At 41.5% G+C, this 14,628-nt stretch overlaps 1 protein-coding gene across 19 annotated transcripts in view; it reads left to right on the forward strand.

The window, feature by feature from the left end:
* The window catches only part of APBB2 (amyloid beta precursor protein binding family B member 2), a 339,655-nt gene that overhangs the window by 127,821 nt on the left and 197,206 nt on the right, over nt 1-14,628 (forward strand). For all 19 annotated transcript variants that reach the window (XM_033105673.1, XM_033105672.1, XM_033105682.1 and 16 more), the window contains one exon: nt 4,384-4,499. In XM_033105673.1, the coding sequence (XP_032961564.1) occupies nt 4,454-4,499 (46 nt within the window). In that variant the 5' untranslated portion in view covers nt 4,384-4,453. The remainder of the gene's footprint in view (nt 1-4,383; nt 4,500-14,628) is intronic.

The raw sequence follows: 14,628 nt of genomic DNA on the forward strand, positions 1-14,628 counted from the left end.
TATTCTTTTTGAAGAACATAACCTACTTTTTTAGTAGCTTGCACAGCTTTCATTTCAAAAGTTGCACTAAACAAAGCCTTTCAAGAAAACATTTTGTTTACAAATTTGTCTTTTAGGTCAATAGCAGCCAATACTATTAAGGAGAGATATTAATGATATAAAATAGTTGGAAAGGGAGATAGTAGAACAAGTGGTTGTTGACATGAAATGTTTATTTTGAGAGAATTCTTGGCATTTTTGCCTCACATCAGCATAATGAGAATTTGTAGGAGAGGAGGGAAGCATTAATGTATCTGTTCAGGATTAATGGCCTTGTAGAGTGTGTGTGTTACTGAATATATTATGGATAGTATCGTAAACACAGTAATTAAAAAGTTGCACACTAAACACTTTGTGGATTGGCATAAATATTCCTTTTCTTCCCTTGATGGCTTGCATTCAAGTGAACAGTGTATTGTTTATCTTGGTCCCTTAGCATTTTTAATCACGAATAGAAAGAAGGATGGGAACCTCAAAGAGTTATTTTCTTCTCAAGATCTTGCTGATCAGAAGGGCAGAAACTTTGGGTGTTTTCCAGACCAAGTTGGTTTTTAACAGTTCAGAAAAATGTCACATAATATATACTAAGAACAAACAAACAACCACTATTCCTCACTTTTGGAAACTTGGTCATTAATTTCCAGATAGCACCACTGTGTGATGTGTAAATGTGTTCAATATGATCAGCGATCCCTCAGAGCGCTTGTGTTATAAAAGAAATGAAATGATGAATAATATAAATATATATTAGGACAAAACCATAGACCTGTAACTGAGTGAATGTTCAGAATTTTCAAGGAAGCGAGACTTGATTATCTCATTACCATCTATTGCCACAGTGGGTTGAACCTGAGCAGGTTGCTATGTGCGTAAGCGTCTGGGAGGAGAGGCACCTTGCTGTTAGAGTAATGATGTCCTGTCTTCACACAGAAGGACAACAAAGAAGGCAGACGGATGTCAAATGGGCAATTTCTATTTCTTTGTATGCTCAAAACGTTCATACTTACCTATTTTCTCATTTAAAAGGCATCTTGCTCTTTATAATTTTATTATTTCTGAATCCTCTTAACACACACTATTTATTTATGAGTTCATAAAGATTTTCTTCTGTGAAGAGGAAAGGGAATGCAGTTGAATGCGATTTGCAGCTTGGCTTTGAGTCAATTAGGGTGGGAAAGGAAGGAATTGAAAGACTATTTCTGTTCTCACTAGTTAATTGGCCTCCGTCTTAGTTGTGGGAACTCTTCATTTATGCATCGGTTTATGGATTTATCCCATATTTATTGACTGCTTGCTCTATAAGCTGTGCCCTGTGGATAGAAAGATGAACGGCCCAGTCTGCAGGCCTCTGATGGCTGTGAAACCATCTCAGTGCTGACTGACTTCAGGGATGATAACGTGTTTATCTGAAATGCTAAAATATTGTCATCTTCCAAAGCTGGCCTGGAGATGTCCATGTTAACCTAACAGACCAACTGTGGAGCAGCCTCAGAGTTTTTAGGTCACAAAGGCTGCCTGGAAAACATAAAAGCTGCTTTGCGTTTTCATTGCATTCGATTTTCTAATAATCCTTGCTACTTTGGGCATTATTGGAGTGCTTTCCAGGAGCCAAGTCACTCCACCCGCTTCTGAATTTGCTAGACCTTGAGGTTGAAGAGTGGGCAGGAGACTGTAGTGGGATGTCATCTCTGCATTACGCTAGAAAGTCTCAGGGGCGAGGGCCCCTGCCAACTCCGCTTGCCTCTCCTTGACTTTACTTCCAAATGTGTGCCTCTTCATTTTCGTTAGGCTGGTTATACTTAGGAGGGAGCTTTGAACTAAAGATCTTAAGAAGCCTTATAAGATGGTGAGTGGTAGTTTTCACTTAATGAAACTATATGTTACCTTTGGAAAGACTGGCACCCTAAACCTAGCATTATTTTAGGAAAAGCATTCTTCTGGGTCTTTTGTTTATATAGAATTTTTTGATACTATCAAGTTCTACTGTGGGTGTACTTACCCCACAAATAACCCCTTTCCACCTGATGTATACTGGCATGCATGTTTATTTACCTTAAAACGGAGTTGGACTACTTTAATTTTGGAGGGTAGCATGCCAGAAGCCAAGATTTTCAAGATCTATGTCCTCAAAACCGTTTACATGTGAGCTTATTCTCAGCAAAGAGCCTTGCCAACTGTTTTATCTCCAATACTGATGTTATTTGGTCTCTTGCGTCCAACATCCCAATGCTGTTACGTACAAATTTAACTATCACCATATTTCTTTATTCTTCTAACCCTGATATTCTCCTAATATCAGAGGATTGTGGAGTCACCTTTCTCTTCAAGGTCACCCCTTTATCTGTAACCCGGAGCCTTTTTCCCATCTCCTTTTGGATCTTATTCCATCCTTACATCCTCCCTCTTGTACTTCCAGCCTTTCTCTCTCTACTGATTGCCTCAGCTTATCAATATGGACTTCCATTAACACATATCCGTTCCAACAACTGTTCTTTTTCGCTTGTTCTGTTTTATCTGCCTCTACCGCTTCACTGAAACTGCCTTCACTCAGAGTAGCCTGTAACTGCTTAAGTGTCAAATCCAAAGGTATATTTTTCATTTCTTACTTTATTCATCTCATTATATCCCATGGTACCTCTCTGCCTTTCTTCTGTGGTCTTTTTCAAAAGATCTTTTTCCTCTGCCCATTCCATCATTGTTCATGTTTTCTAGGGTTCCGCTTTTAGCACTAATCCTCTAATCTTCTCATTTTATCCCAGTTCCTTCAGTGATACCACCCACTAACAATCTCTGCCACTCTCTGTGTAATGGTCACTTATATGCCTTTACGTTTTGCTCAAGCTTCTTTCCCAAGCTTCACTCTCAATGATATCTGGGTATCCCTACCTAAATCTTCTACACCTCAATTTCTAATGCCCCAAACTAAACCCCTGTCTTATTAAATGTCTTCATTCTCTTGTATTCTCTACCTCAGTTGTCACTCCCATCCACCCACATGGAGTCAGTCAATCACCAAGTTGTTCTGTGTTTGGTGTCTGGATGTTTCCCAAGTACTGATCCTTCTCTCCTTTCCCTCCCCTCACCTACTTCCACTGCCCTAATCCGCCCCCCCCCTCCCGCTCTGCTATCCAACAACCTAACTGGTCTCCTCCCCTCCACTCTGCCCACTTTGAATCTGTCCAAAAAGAGTGACACCTCTGAAACCTAGATCTGACCCATCCGTGGCTGTCTGTAATCAGGAAACAGTCAGACCTCTTGGATGGGGCACAAGGTTATGCTCTGCTCCAGGCTTCTTTCCTGGCCTCGCCCTCGGGGGTCCACAGCCCTGAACTGTATATGCTGTTTCTTACCTCGACCTTTCCGTCGTCTTATGTGTCATTCCCAGCTTGGCTACCCAGCCCGAGGGCACGACAGGCATCCCTTTTTCTTGGAAGCCTCCCCCGACCTCTCCATTTCTGGGCTAGGTGCCCCTGCTTGCCACGAATCTGAGGCATGGCACCCATCCTGCTGCCCTGCCGGCTTCGTTGTGTGTGTCTCTTGGCCCCACTAGACTTCACTTTCCTTAAAGACAGAGACTGTGTCTTATTCCTCTGGACCCCCAGTGTCTAGCACAGTGCTTAGCGTGTAGTAGGTGTTCAGCATGTGGTTTTCCAATGAGAAATTAGTAATGATGGTAACTCAATTTGGTGTTTACAAAAATGGGCAAAAGTAATCTATGCACAGTGGTTACCTCTGGGAGGGGGCATAAAGGGAACTTCCGGGTGCTGATTACATTCTGGGTTTTGATCTGGTGTGTGTTTAGTTTAGGAAAAGTCGTGGGGCTCTCCACTTGTGGTATGTATACTTTTCTATATTTATGTTAGGCTTCAACAAAAAATGTTTAAAAATTTAGTTGGATGTCTTATCTACCTGATAACAGAAAACATATTTTTCCATTTAAGCGTTTGGAGTTTTTCAGGATATTAGTTCAGATGTTACAACAAAGAACCAGGCTAGTGCTGTTCCTTGACATTAAGGAAGAGTGAGATGAAAGGGCATCAACGAAATATAGATGGGATTGCCTGGTCTTCTACAGAGGGCCAGCGAGGCCGGCCCTGATGGATAGACTTTCAGTGACCTGCACTTCTGTCACACTCATTATAGGGGCCACATGCTAATCATCAGCGAGCTCTGCGCCTGCCTGCAGTGACAGGGAGACTTCATCTCCGATGTGACTATGAATAATTCATACATGTAGTTATCTGGAAATTTGTGGTCATCATTAGCATTTTAATGAAAAAAATGCCGTCATTATTCTAAATCTCTGTTTTGCTTCTACTTTTGTATCTCCTCCCCCCACCACAGCTAACCATCTCATTCTTTCCTGAGTGCTTGGAAACTGCCGAGGACCTTGCTAATGTGCTGACTGGTCGCTATGGGCAGACGGGACCCGGAGGCTCACTGTCGTCCAGGCAGCTCGTGTACGTATGTGATTGGTCTCTCTCTCTCTTTTTCCCCTTTAATTTTCACTGTAGAATATGGCGGGTACTGAACTGCTGAAGGGTTATAAGAGTTAACTGACAGTGTTTAGAAATGCAGGAGAAGAAATCGCTCTAGGTTAAGTTTTTCGTATCGAATGATGAGAAATCTTACCTAAATTAGGATTTTTATAATCCAGTGGCCCTGTCAAACTAGAAGTATATGTCAGTAATCTCCCTTTTCTGTTTCAGGGCATCCAGTCATGTATAGTATTTTTTTTTCCCCCTCAGCTTTCCTTTTTCATCATAATACATAAAATTCGAAAGAATAGCAATGCCATAAATTAAAAATATTTCCTAATGATTGTGTTAATTCTTTTGAAATAAAAAAATGCATAGAGCTAGAAGAGAAGTCCTCTGAGTATGTCGGTGTTGAATACGTGTTAGGGAGAGAATCTTAGCTCTTAACATTGTCCAAAGGAAGAAACTCTTGACTCCCTCAATGATGACTGTCAGTGTCTCACAGCACTTAAGTGTTTCCGGTAATCTCTTATGGGAATTGCAGTCTTTTCCTATTTGTTACTACCCCTGATGAACTTCGGGGGAAAATGATTATTGTCCATTTAATGATGTCTCTTCTATAGAGGAGAGTTTGTCTCATACTTATTTTTTGCTCCCCTTAGCTTTTCAGCCTTAAGCCAGCTGTTTATTATTTGTTTTCATTGCTTCCCTGTGGGCCTGTAGAATTTTGGCTTCAAATCTGGGGTGTGTTTGGGGTAATTCCCCAGTGTGCCTTTGCTCCCGTATCCTGTGCATAGTTATGCTTGTTTGTAGTCACCTTTAAGGCCCCTTTCCTTGTACAGTTCAGTTTTTTCTTCCTAGGAAAGTTAGAACCACCCTCGAGCCCACACCAAGACAATTGCTTCTAACATAAGCCAGATCGATAGGAGCAGCAGTGGAAAGGGGAGCTGACAACAGTGTGGATTCAGACCAAAGCCGCGTCAAAGCCGGCAGTGGTGGGATAGATGGCTTTCACACATAGACTTTCATATCGTCTAAGGCAGGGGTGTCCAAACTTTTTTCAACGTTTTTCACCAAGGGCCATCTGCGGTAAAATACACAAACAGCCGGGCCACTCACTCGAGGTGAAGTACGTATTGCCTCACCTGGTTTATTTAAGTAAACTAAATATATTTTTGGAATTTGCTGCGGGCCAATAAAAAATGGATCGCGGGCCACAGTTGGCCCGCGGTCCACAGTTTGGACACCCCTGCTCTAAGGGAATTCCTATGTTACTCTAAAATGAGCAATTTTCATAGTGAAAATTTTCACTATGAAAGTGAAACTTTCACTATGAAAGTGGAACTAGTGCAACTATGAAAATTTTTTCATAGTGAAAAAAGTTTACCTTTATACTGTAGAACAGAGGTTGACAAACTATATCCACGAACCAAATCCAGCCCATGCCTGTTTTTATAGGCGCTAACAATGGCTTTTATAGTTTTAAATGGTTACATTTTAAATGGTTATATAAATACCTACGTAATCTCTGTTTTTTCTCTTCCTCCTCAGAGCCTAAAATATCTATGATCTAGCCTATTAAAATTTTTTTTTGCCTATCCTGCTATAGAAGAAAGTTGGAAGGCACGTATTATGATTGAACAATATGAAGTTGTTACTATTTGACCTGTTTTGTCTACCAAAATGCTTATTTCATATGGTTCAATCTAGTATATTTTGAGGAAATTCTTTCAAATGGTCAAAATTCTAAAATTTGTGCTCTTGGAGTGGAAGATGTAAATTTTCTTGGAAAATTCACAAATGTGGATATCCTCATTTTTCATCATTTTGGTGAATGATCCATCGTACCTCTCCTCTCCAGAGCTTTCCAGGGGGCTCCACGCTACAAAGTCTTGCGCTGTCAAATAGTTGAAAGAAAGCTTTCTTTTTCACTTGACTTCTTTCTTACCAAGAACTCTCTAGGAGAAAACTGTCTTCTTATTTTACCCTTGCTGGGTGCCAGGAACTTGCTAGCCATCCCCAGAGTAGAGACGGCTGCGAATGCTATCTCAGGCCTCTGCTGAGCATATCACTTGTGATTTTTTTCTGGTGGGAAGGAGGATGAGTGGCTGCCTTTTCCATGGGGTGCACAGGATGGTTCCTTGGCCTGCAGTGTGTCTGCATAACATGTTGCTTGAAATGTCTTTTCCTGGAACTAGAATGTGATTCTCACCCTTTTGTTCTTTCCATTTCATTTTTTTTTTCAGTATTGTTGATCCCTTAGTCCAGTGCATTAAAACCATCGTTTATTTTATGTGGCATGTTTTCCATTGTCCCCCTCTGCCCTTTGTATCTCCCTTCTCCAGACTATTAAATAAGTTTGGCTTGATGAAACCTCCAGCTGACCTTGTTTAGTGGCCACTCAGTGGCTCAGCTGCTGGGTGTCCTGTCACTTAAGACAAGAAGTCTAAGATGACTTGGGGCCTGTGGGCCAGGCCTGGCTCTCAACAGGGCCACACCGTTCCTCGGAGAAGGGAAACTATTTCAGTGGGAAACAATTCTCTGGAGTTTATAATTTTGCCACTAAGTGTGGTCAGACCCGTCAGTCAGGAGTTGGTAGTACATACTGCTGTGTTCTGAATTGTTTTTGAGGCTCACATGGCAACTTAGAGTTTCGATTTTCTTTCCTTCGGTTTTGGGATCATTGTTCTGCCTTTCAAGGCTATCTTCTTTCAGGATAGGATGCTGTTTGGTGGAATGTGGAATGGCATCCATTGAGCACCAAAATAAGAAGTCAAGAGCTAGCGCTGACCTCTCCCGACTTTTCATACAGATATTTGTGCTTGTGTTAGGACTAGAGTTAAATTATCCTGCGAATTGCTAATATGATTGCATCCTTATTGATTTTTGCTTGTACCGCTCTTTTCTTTTGCATGGCTGCAACCGTGCTCTAACCCCAGTCATCAGAATTGGGGCTGGTGCAGTAGTCTCCCAATCTCTAGCTTAAAGTCTCCCGCCCAGCATATTTGATTCATTCATAAAAGCCAGATTCATCTAACTGAAGCAGAGCTCTGGTCACGTCACTTCCCTGCGAAGAATGTTAACACATCCCCACTAATCCAGAAGGTCACCCTGACATTTGAGTCCTCAACATTTTCTTTCACTACTCCTTACTTTAATACCCATTACTCACGGTTAATAATTGTTCCTGTTGCTGTTTGTAGTATTCCTCAATGGATATCTTACGCTAGCCTAAGTGGGCGCTCCTGCCAAGACCCACCGTCTGCCCTCGGATCACTGTGCCGTTGCCCATGCTGTTCCCTCTCTGGAATGCAGATCCATCTTTTGACAACCTGCTAAACCCTTACTCTGACTTCAGGGTGCAGCAGAGTTGCCCTCTTTCCCAGGTAGCCCACCTTGCTTCCCAGCTGGCAGTACAGGCCCCTGTAGCTCTTAAATTTCCCTCCTGAAGCTTGTGTCCCAAATTACTCTTTATATTTTGGTGTGTGTGTGTGTGTGTGTACTTTAAACTTCGACACTGAACTCTTTTTCATTTCCATCTTGTTATCTGTGTGTGAGGACAGTGCTTTATCTGTGGTCCATGCTCAGATATTTGTGGAACCACCATGGGCTTAGGGGGGACTGGATAATAACTGACCTCAGGAATCACCTGAAAGCATTTTCCAGAGCACTTGGCAGAGCCTGCGTGGGCCACAGCCAAGGGGGAGTAATCAGGGCCTCCAGGGCAGCCGTGTGTTGTACGTGTGCTGCTCACCACCCTTGGCTCTGCCTCCCTCTCACACAGAGGGTGGGTGTTCCTCCCTTTCTGCACGTAAGAAATTGCTATTTCAGAGGCTGAATCAGTAACAGGCACTTATGATTATTTCTTTTGGCCTTCCGTCCTTACTTCCCTGCTCTCACTGATGACGAAAGCCCTTGGTTTTGTTGGTGTTCCTCCTCCATGCCATACACCGTGTTCTGAATTTCCTAGCTTTTCACTTTGAACTTGATGAACTCTGGAAGTTCATCTTTTTATCCTCATTTCACAGATGAGGCTTACAGTAAGAAACTTGTCAGAACAGAGTTGCACTTTGAGCCTAGGTTTCTCTGTCCCCCATGTCTGTGTCCCCCCCGGCCCTGGCTTTCTAGTGACCTGCTAATCACCTGGCGATCACTTATTTAGATGGTGTTTCCTCACCTGTTTTCCCACCACAGCTGTTGGTAATATGGGTCTTACAGGCCGAAAAGATTCAGCATCAAGGATGCTGACATCTGTCTGTCTCCTCTGTTATCCACTGTTTAAGCCTGGTAACCACAGGTAACGTGAAGGCCCTATAGGCGAGCACTTCATGTAGAAAGAGTAATGGTAATATAGCCATAGTAGCAACATTTTAGACTCCATGCAAGTAACGCATGTCTAATATAGAAAAATTTTTAAATAAAGAAAAGAGAACATAAGTCTTCACAAACCCGACACACCAAGCGATAACTACTTTTAACATTTCGTTGAATACTTTTCTATACCTCAGCTATTCTCCCTTAATATATTTATTTATTCTGTTTATCCACAGACATGGGATAATGTTGTACCTTGTGTTTCCCCAACCAAGTGCCATAAATATCTTTCTAGACAAGGACATTTGCTTTCATAGCAACTCAGAAGTAGCTGTAGCCTGTGGTGAGCTTATTTATGTAATGCTCCAGAGGGAGGCACTGAAAGCAGGTGAATGCAGAGGCTGATTCACCTTGATATGAGAAGGAACTTTTACGGTGGTTAAAAAATGCTAGTCAGGGCCCACTAAATGGATTTTCACCATCCATTAATAGGTCTCAACTCTCAGTGTGAGGAGCCCTGGCGTTGAGATCATGCGATTCTGGTGAGTGTGCTTGGGCAGAATTGGCGTTTGCAGGGTGTTTGGTGGAGGTAGTTCTGAACTTAGCTAGGGCTCGAGGAGCACACATTTGGAATTTGGGTTAAGACCAGGAGCCTGAGAGCAGTGCTCAAGGTCATTAACAGCCAGCTGGTCTCACTGCCCGGAACAGGCAGGATACGTACGATGTGGTGTCCCGAGAGAGGGACTTTCTGCTCCGGTTTTAATTGCTTTTCCTGCTGTGGGAGGAAGTCCTGCAGGCTTGCCCAGGCACAGGTGATTGCAGCAGAAGAGCCCATGGGGAGCCTCACAATGTTAGTAATAAGATTCCATGTAGGAGTTGGGAAAGGTTAAAGGCAACAAGATTTTTTAAATAACACTGATTACATTTTTATTCTGTCCAAGGGAAAAAAAGAAAGATCTGTTTATTTTAGAAAATGTGTAAATACCACAAAACACAAGGAAAAAGAATGTCCTTACCATTTTGCATGTGTCTCTCTATAGTCTCTGTGTGGCTGTGCATGCATCCGTACCTTTACATTAGGCATTAATTATTGCGATCACACTGTACATCCTATATTATGACCTGCTTTATGTCACTTAATTCATAAAAATGTCTGATATTATTAAGTATTCCTCCCATATGTGAGTTTTAATGATCTTATAGTTCATTACATTGCATGGATATATCATAATTAACAATCACCCATTGTTGAACATTTAGGTTATTTCCAGTCTTTTGCTATCCTAGATTAATCATGGCTCATAACTCATTTTTTTCCCTTAAAAAATGTCCAGGAGTTAAATTGCTAAATTAAAGGGTTGTGCTTACACATTTTAAAGATGTTGCTGCACATGTCCAGACTGTCCTCTGGAGAAGTTTTATCTATTTCTATTCTATAGTCCTTGTGAGAGGACTGCCCACATCCTCCTACTCTGGAAACAGAAAAAAACACTTTCCAATAGGGTAGGTGAGATATGCTATCTTCATTGTTGTGATTTGCATTTCCTTGCTTTTTCTTAATTAGTGAGGTTTAGCTTTTTTATCTGTTCAGTGGTCCAAAATCAGCCACCTTAATTGATGTGATGCAAATGGAAAAAGATGTCAGGTTGATTTTGTTGATAATGTGACTTGTATGTACTGCATTTTACTATGTATAATGCTTACTTCCTTGCCGAAATTTGTGAAGGGAAAAATAAGTGTGCGTATTAGACATGGGTAATACTAATTCCATATCTATATATATGTTTTTAATTCTTTTTATTTATGCTTATGAGTTAAAAGTATAACTTTAGAAAACAATAACGATATCTGTATGCAAAATAATACCCTAGAATACGATAATCGGTTTTGTTGAACTTACGACAAACTTGCAACGGCGAAGAATTCTTGACCTTCTATGATGTGTAATTATCGTAAATTTGTTACCGGTACATAAAATTTCTTGTACCTTGTATCTGTTCTTGTGTTTGTAGTTATTTGTTACATAAAATTTCTTGTGCCATAACATGTTAAAAATTAAATGCTAAAATTCCTTTATAATACAAAAAACAAATACCTAAATGTAAACAAATAAAAATTTGAATTAAAAAATTAAAATGAAAGATTTTTTTCCCCTGAAAGTTTGGGCCAAAAATGTGGGTGCACATTATACCCTGGAGCGCATTATATACGGCAAAATACAGTAGTTTGTGTTGGTTTTTAAGCTAAAAATCTGATTCTTTAAAGCTAAAAATCTGATTCTTTAAAGAGACAAGTTAACAGGTGTTTCATGTGACAATAGCTTGGGGAGTTTAATTCAAATAGGAGATGGAGGGGCAGCTGGTTGGCTCTGTTGGGTAGAACACGGAGCTCGTAACACCAAGGTTGCTGGTTTGATCCCCACATGGGCCACTGTGAGCTGTGCCCTCCACAACTAGATTGAAATAACTACTTGACTTGGAGCTGATGGGTCTCGGAAAAACACACTTAAAATAAATAAATAAAAGTTAAAAAAGAAAAAAGGAAATGGAGCCCTTGGGCCTAGAACTCTGGATTTAAAAGTGGGCAGCCTATGAAATGGGTTACCTGAGGCCTGTCTCCTGCCAATATTTTTCAGATACCCATAAATATAGAGCTTGTTTTCATGTCTAATAAATAAGATTATATCTTGATGTTAATAATAGTAAAGAAAGGTTACTTTCCTATCTTTATCTTTCTCTGAATAGAGAAATTAAAGTTCCATAATTGAAATTACAATCCCCTCTTTGTAAATTTCTTCTTCTTCTTCTTCTTCTTTTAAACCCCCTCTGTAATCTACTTCTTCTGAGGTGGAGATTTGAAATTTTATTTTGTTGTAATAAAGAAGTCGCCTCTTCACATGGATGCTCTAGGTCTAGCACTTTCCACTTCGGTAGCAACAACAGAGGGCAGAACCAAGAAGACCTACATTGTCTTCAGTAGTAGGAATCAACACCCTGGAAAGAGGGCTGCTTGATATCTGTCTAGGTGGTGGAATGAGACCAGGAAACATGGCAGAATAGTCCTCAGAGGGAACCAGATGTGACTTCCTTTTTCTCTTTCCATAGACTAGCTTTCTTGTTCCAAGGAAACCTGTTTGTAGAGAGTGGTGAGTACCCGCGGATCTCATGCTCCGCTTTTGTAGGATAATAACTGTAGGAGGTTCTGCGCAGCCTTTTACCATACTCCATATGGAGAGGGTTTGGATGGTGGCCGTAGGTTGGAAATGGTCCCTTTTGTATATGCGGAGAGGCTGTCATTCAGAGGGAGATGAAAAAAATGTGTTGTCTGTGGGGGTGGCCGAGACAGCTCCTGCTATCCGAGTGGCCAGGAGGAAATGCCTCAGCCAAAGTTTGGGAGCTTAAGACCTATCTTCTGGGAGCAGCCTCCAGGAAGGAAAGAAGAGAAATATGTAATTTTATGGGACAATTTTGAAGGCAAAACAAATAGAGATATTTTTCCAGATTTGCTAGACACTTTGCTCCTTTATGTAAACCTGAAGTTGTTCTCCAGGGACGTGAACTCTGATGACCTGAACAAAGGCCACAAAAATTCTTGCAAAATGAAACTCGTTAAATTCTGGAAGGAATGACTTGGCATATTTCAGAGTCACAAGATAGGTCAGTTTGTTGTTAGCCTTTGAACCTTCTAGACCTTTCTTTCATGAGTCTATATGTTTATTTATGTATATGTGTTTGGATGGATAGATAGACTATATAAACAGAAAGTAGCAAGCATATTGAATATTCTATCGAGAATGCTTTATGAAAGGTATATCTACACTTTTTAGTCATTCTTTCTCTTTCAGTTTTATGGAAAATACTTAAATCCATGGGATTACATTTGTTTTCTCCTTTTAATTCTTTCTTAGGGGTATCCAATTATGGGAAAAGTTGATGCCCATCTCCCAGGATACAAGAAATTTCCCAAAGAGTTGAAGTTACATTGTTGTTTATTTGGAACTTGATACCAATAAATCCAGTATGATTTGGGTAAATCATGCATACCTGCTGCTGTCCTATCTTGGTAACTGGGGCTGGGTTAGAGGTAAAGAGACTTTCCTATTGTTTTGGACTTCAGGAGAAGATAATTATTGATTGTGGTGCATGCTGTGGAGGAACCAGTGGCATGACGGAAAGTTACTGGGCAGGGTCCACATGACAGGGTGACATAGGGAAAATCTCCCCGAAGAAGTCATGCTGGGCCTGTGATCTGAAGCATGGGAAAGGCCCAGCCATGTGAAGAACTGAGGGAAGATCATTCCAGTCCATAGAAATAGGGACAGATCAAGGGATGGGAAGGAGGCCACGGTGGCCCCGCAGTGGGCATGGCAGGGCTTGGTGGGAGTTGAGGCTGGAGAAGGAAGCTGGGCTAAATCCAACTTGAGGGCCTGGGTACAGAGTTTAGGTTGTTTCCTAAGAGCAGTGGGAAGCCACTGAACATCAGGGAGGTGGGTGCCAGCATCCCATGGGAGACCCAGGGAGCTAAATAGATGCACCTGTCTGATCAGGCAGGGGCAGGGAGGTGGATGAGAACAGAGGAAAAGCAGGGTAGGGAAAGTACGTTGAGGATGCTTCTTCCCTATCTGAGCAGTTTGCATTGCAGCTCACATGGCCTTTCCGCCTGGGGAAAGATGACCCTCACTTCAGGTAGAGCTTCTTAGTATTCAGGTTGTGATCAGAATTCACAGCAGCAAGACTTCACGTTTTAGCTCTTTGTCAATTTATACCTGTATGTAGATAGACACATAGATAGAGCGATAGATTTCACAGCATGTGAACCTAAAGATTAAACCACTTTTGTTTGTGTTTATAGGCATTGGAATTTTAAAAATATTATTTTATATGTAATAGATGCTTTTGAGATGAGGAGTAGAAAACTTTTTGGAAATACTATAATTATCTTCTCAATTTATTGAGTGACTTTCTTATTCTCAAGATGAAGACTCAAAATGGAGGCGCTGTGACTTGCCCGCTCAGGACCCATAGCCTGCGCCATTTTTGCTAACAGACCTGGATTTCATTCAGGGTAGCATGGTGGTCAGCCTCAGACAGTAGATTGTGATGCTATAGGCCGACATACCAGTCCTGACTCCTGGCCTCCCAGCATTCCTTGTAGCTAGTGTGTCTGTGGGACCCATCTCTGGCTGGTGAGACCTAAGAATAAGTTCACTGGGGTAGAGGTGGGATTCCTGGGAAAGCACTTATTGTCCTGGTAAAACCTGACAAATGAGCCTGTTAGTGCCCTCTGTTGCTTTGCCCTGCTTTCTGCCTTGAATACTGGTAAGATGTCAGAATGCACAGCAGCCCTCTTGTCACCATGAGGTGACAAACATGAAGGAAAAGCCAAGAACATCATGGAGATACCGGCTCTGCCAGTGTTCCTGTTGAACCAATACCAGCGTCCTGGGCCTTCCAGCTACTTCCTGTGTGTTGAACCCACTGTTAGGTTTTCTGATACTTAAAGCTGAATGCAGTGCTAGCTGAAGCAAATACGAAGATACAAATGTTATAAGCTTTTTCCTGTGTGCTGTGATAGCCTTACAAAGGTTCCTTGATGTTCAGTATGACCTTTAGCCTGTGTGAACACCGTCTCTGAAAAGGACGTTCTAACTTGTATTAAATGTTGTTCACAGTGGAAAGTGATGAGTTGTGGACATAGAAATGCAATTTTCAAAATAAATGAACTTGTCTGTGTGAACCTGCTGTAGCTCACACCGTAGAGACATACGTCATGGCCAGTATCTTCCTGATGGCCTTTT

This window comes from Rhinolophus ferrumequinum, chromosome 5 (genome assembly GCF_004115265.2).
Source record: "Rhinolophus ferrumequinum isolate MPI-CBG mRhiFer1 chromosome 5, mRhiFer1_v1.p, whole genome shotgun sequence".
NCBI lineage: Eukaryota > Metazoa > Chordata > Mammalia > Chiroptera > Rhinolophidae > Rhinolophus > Rhinolophus ferrumequinum.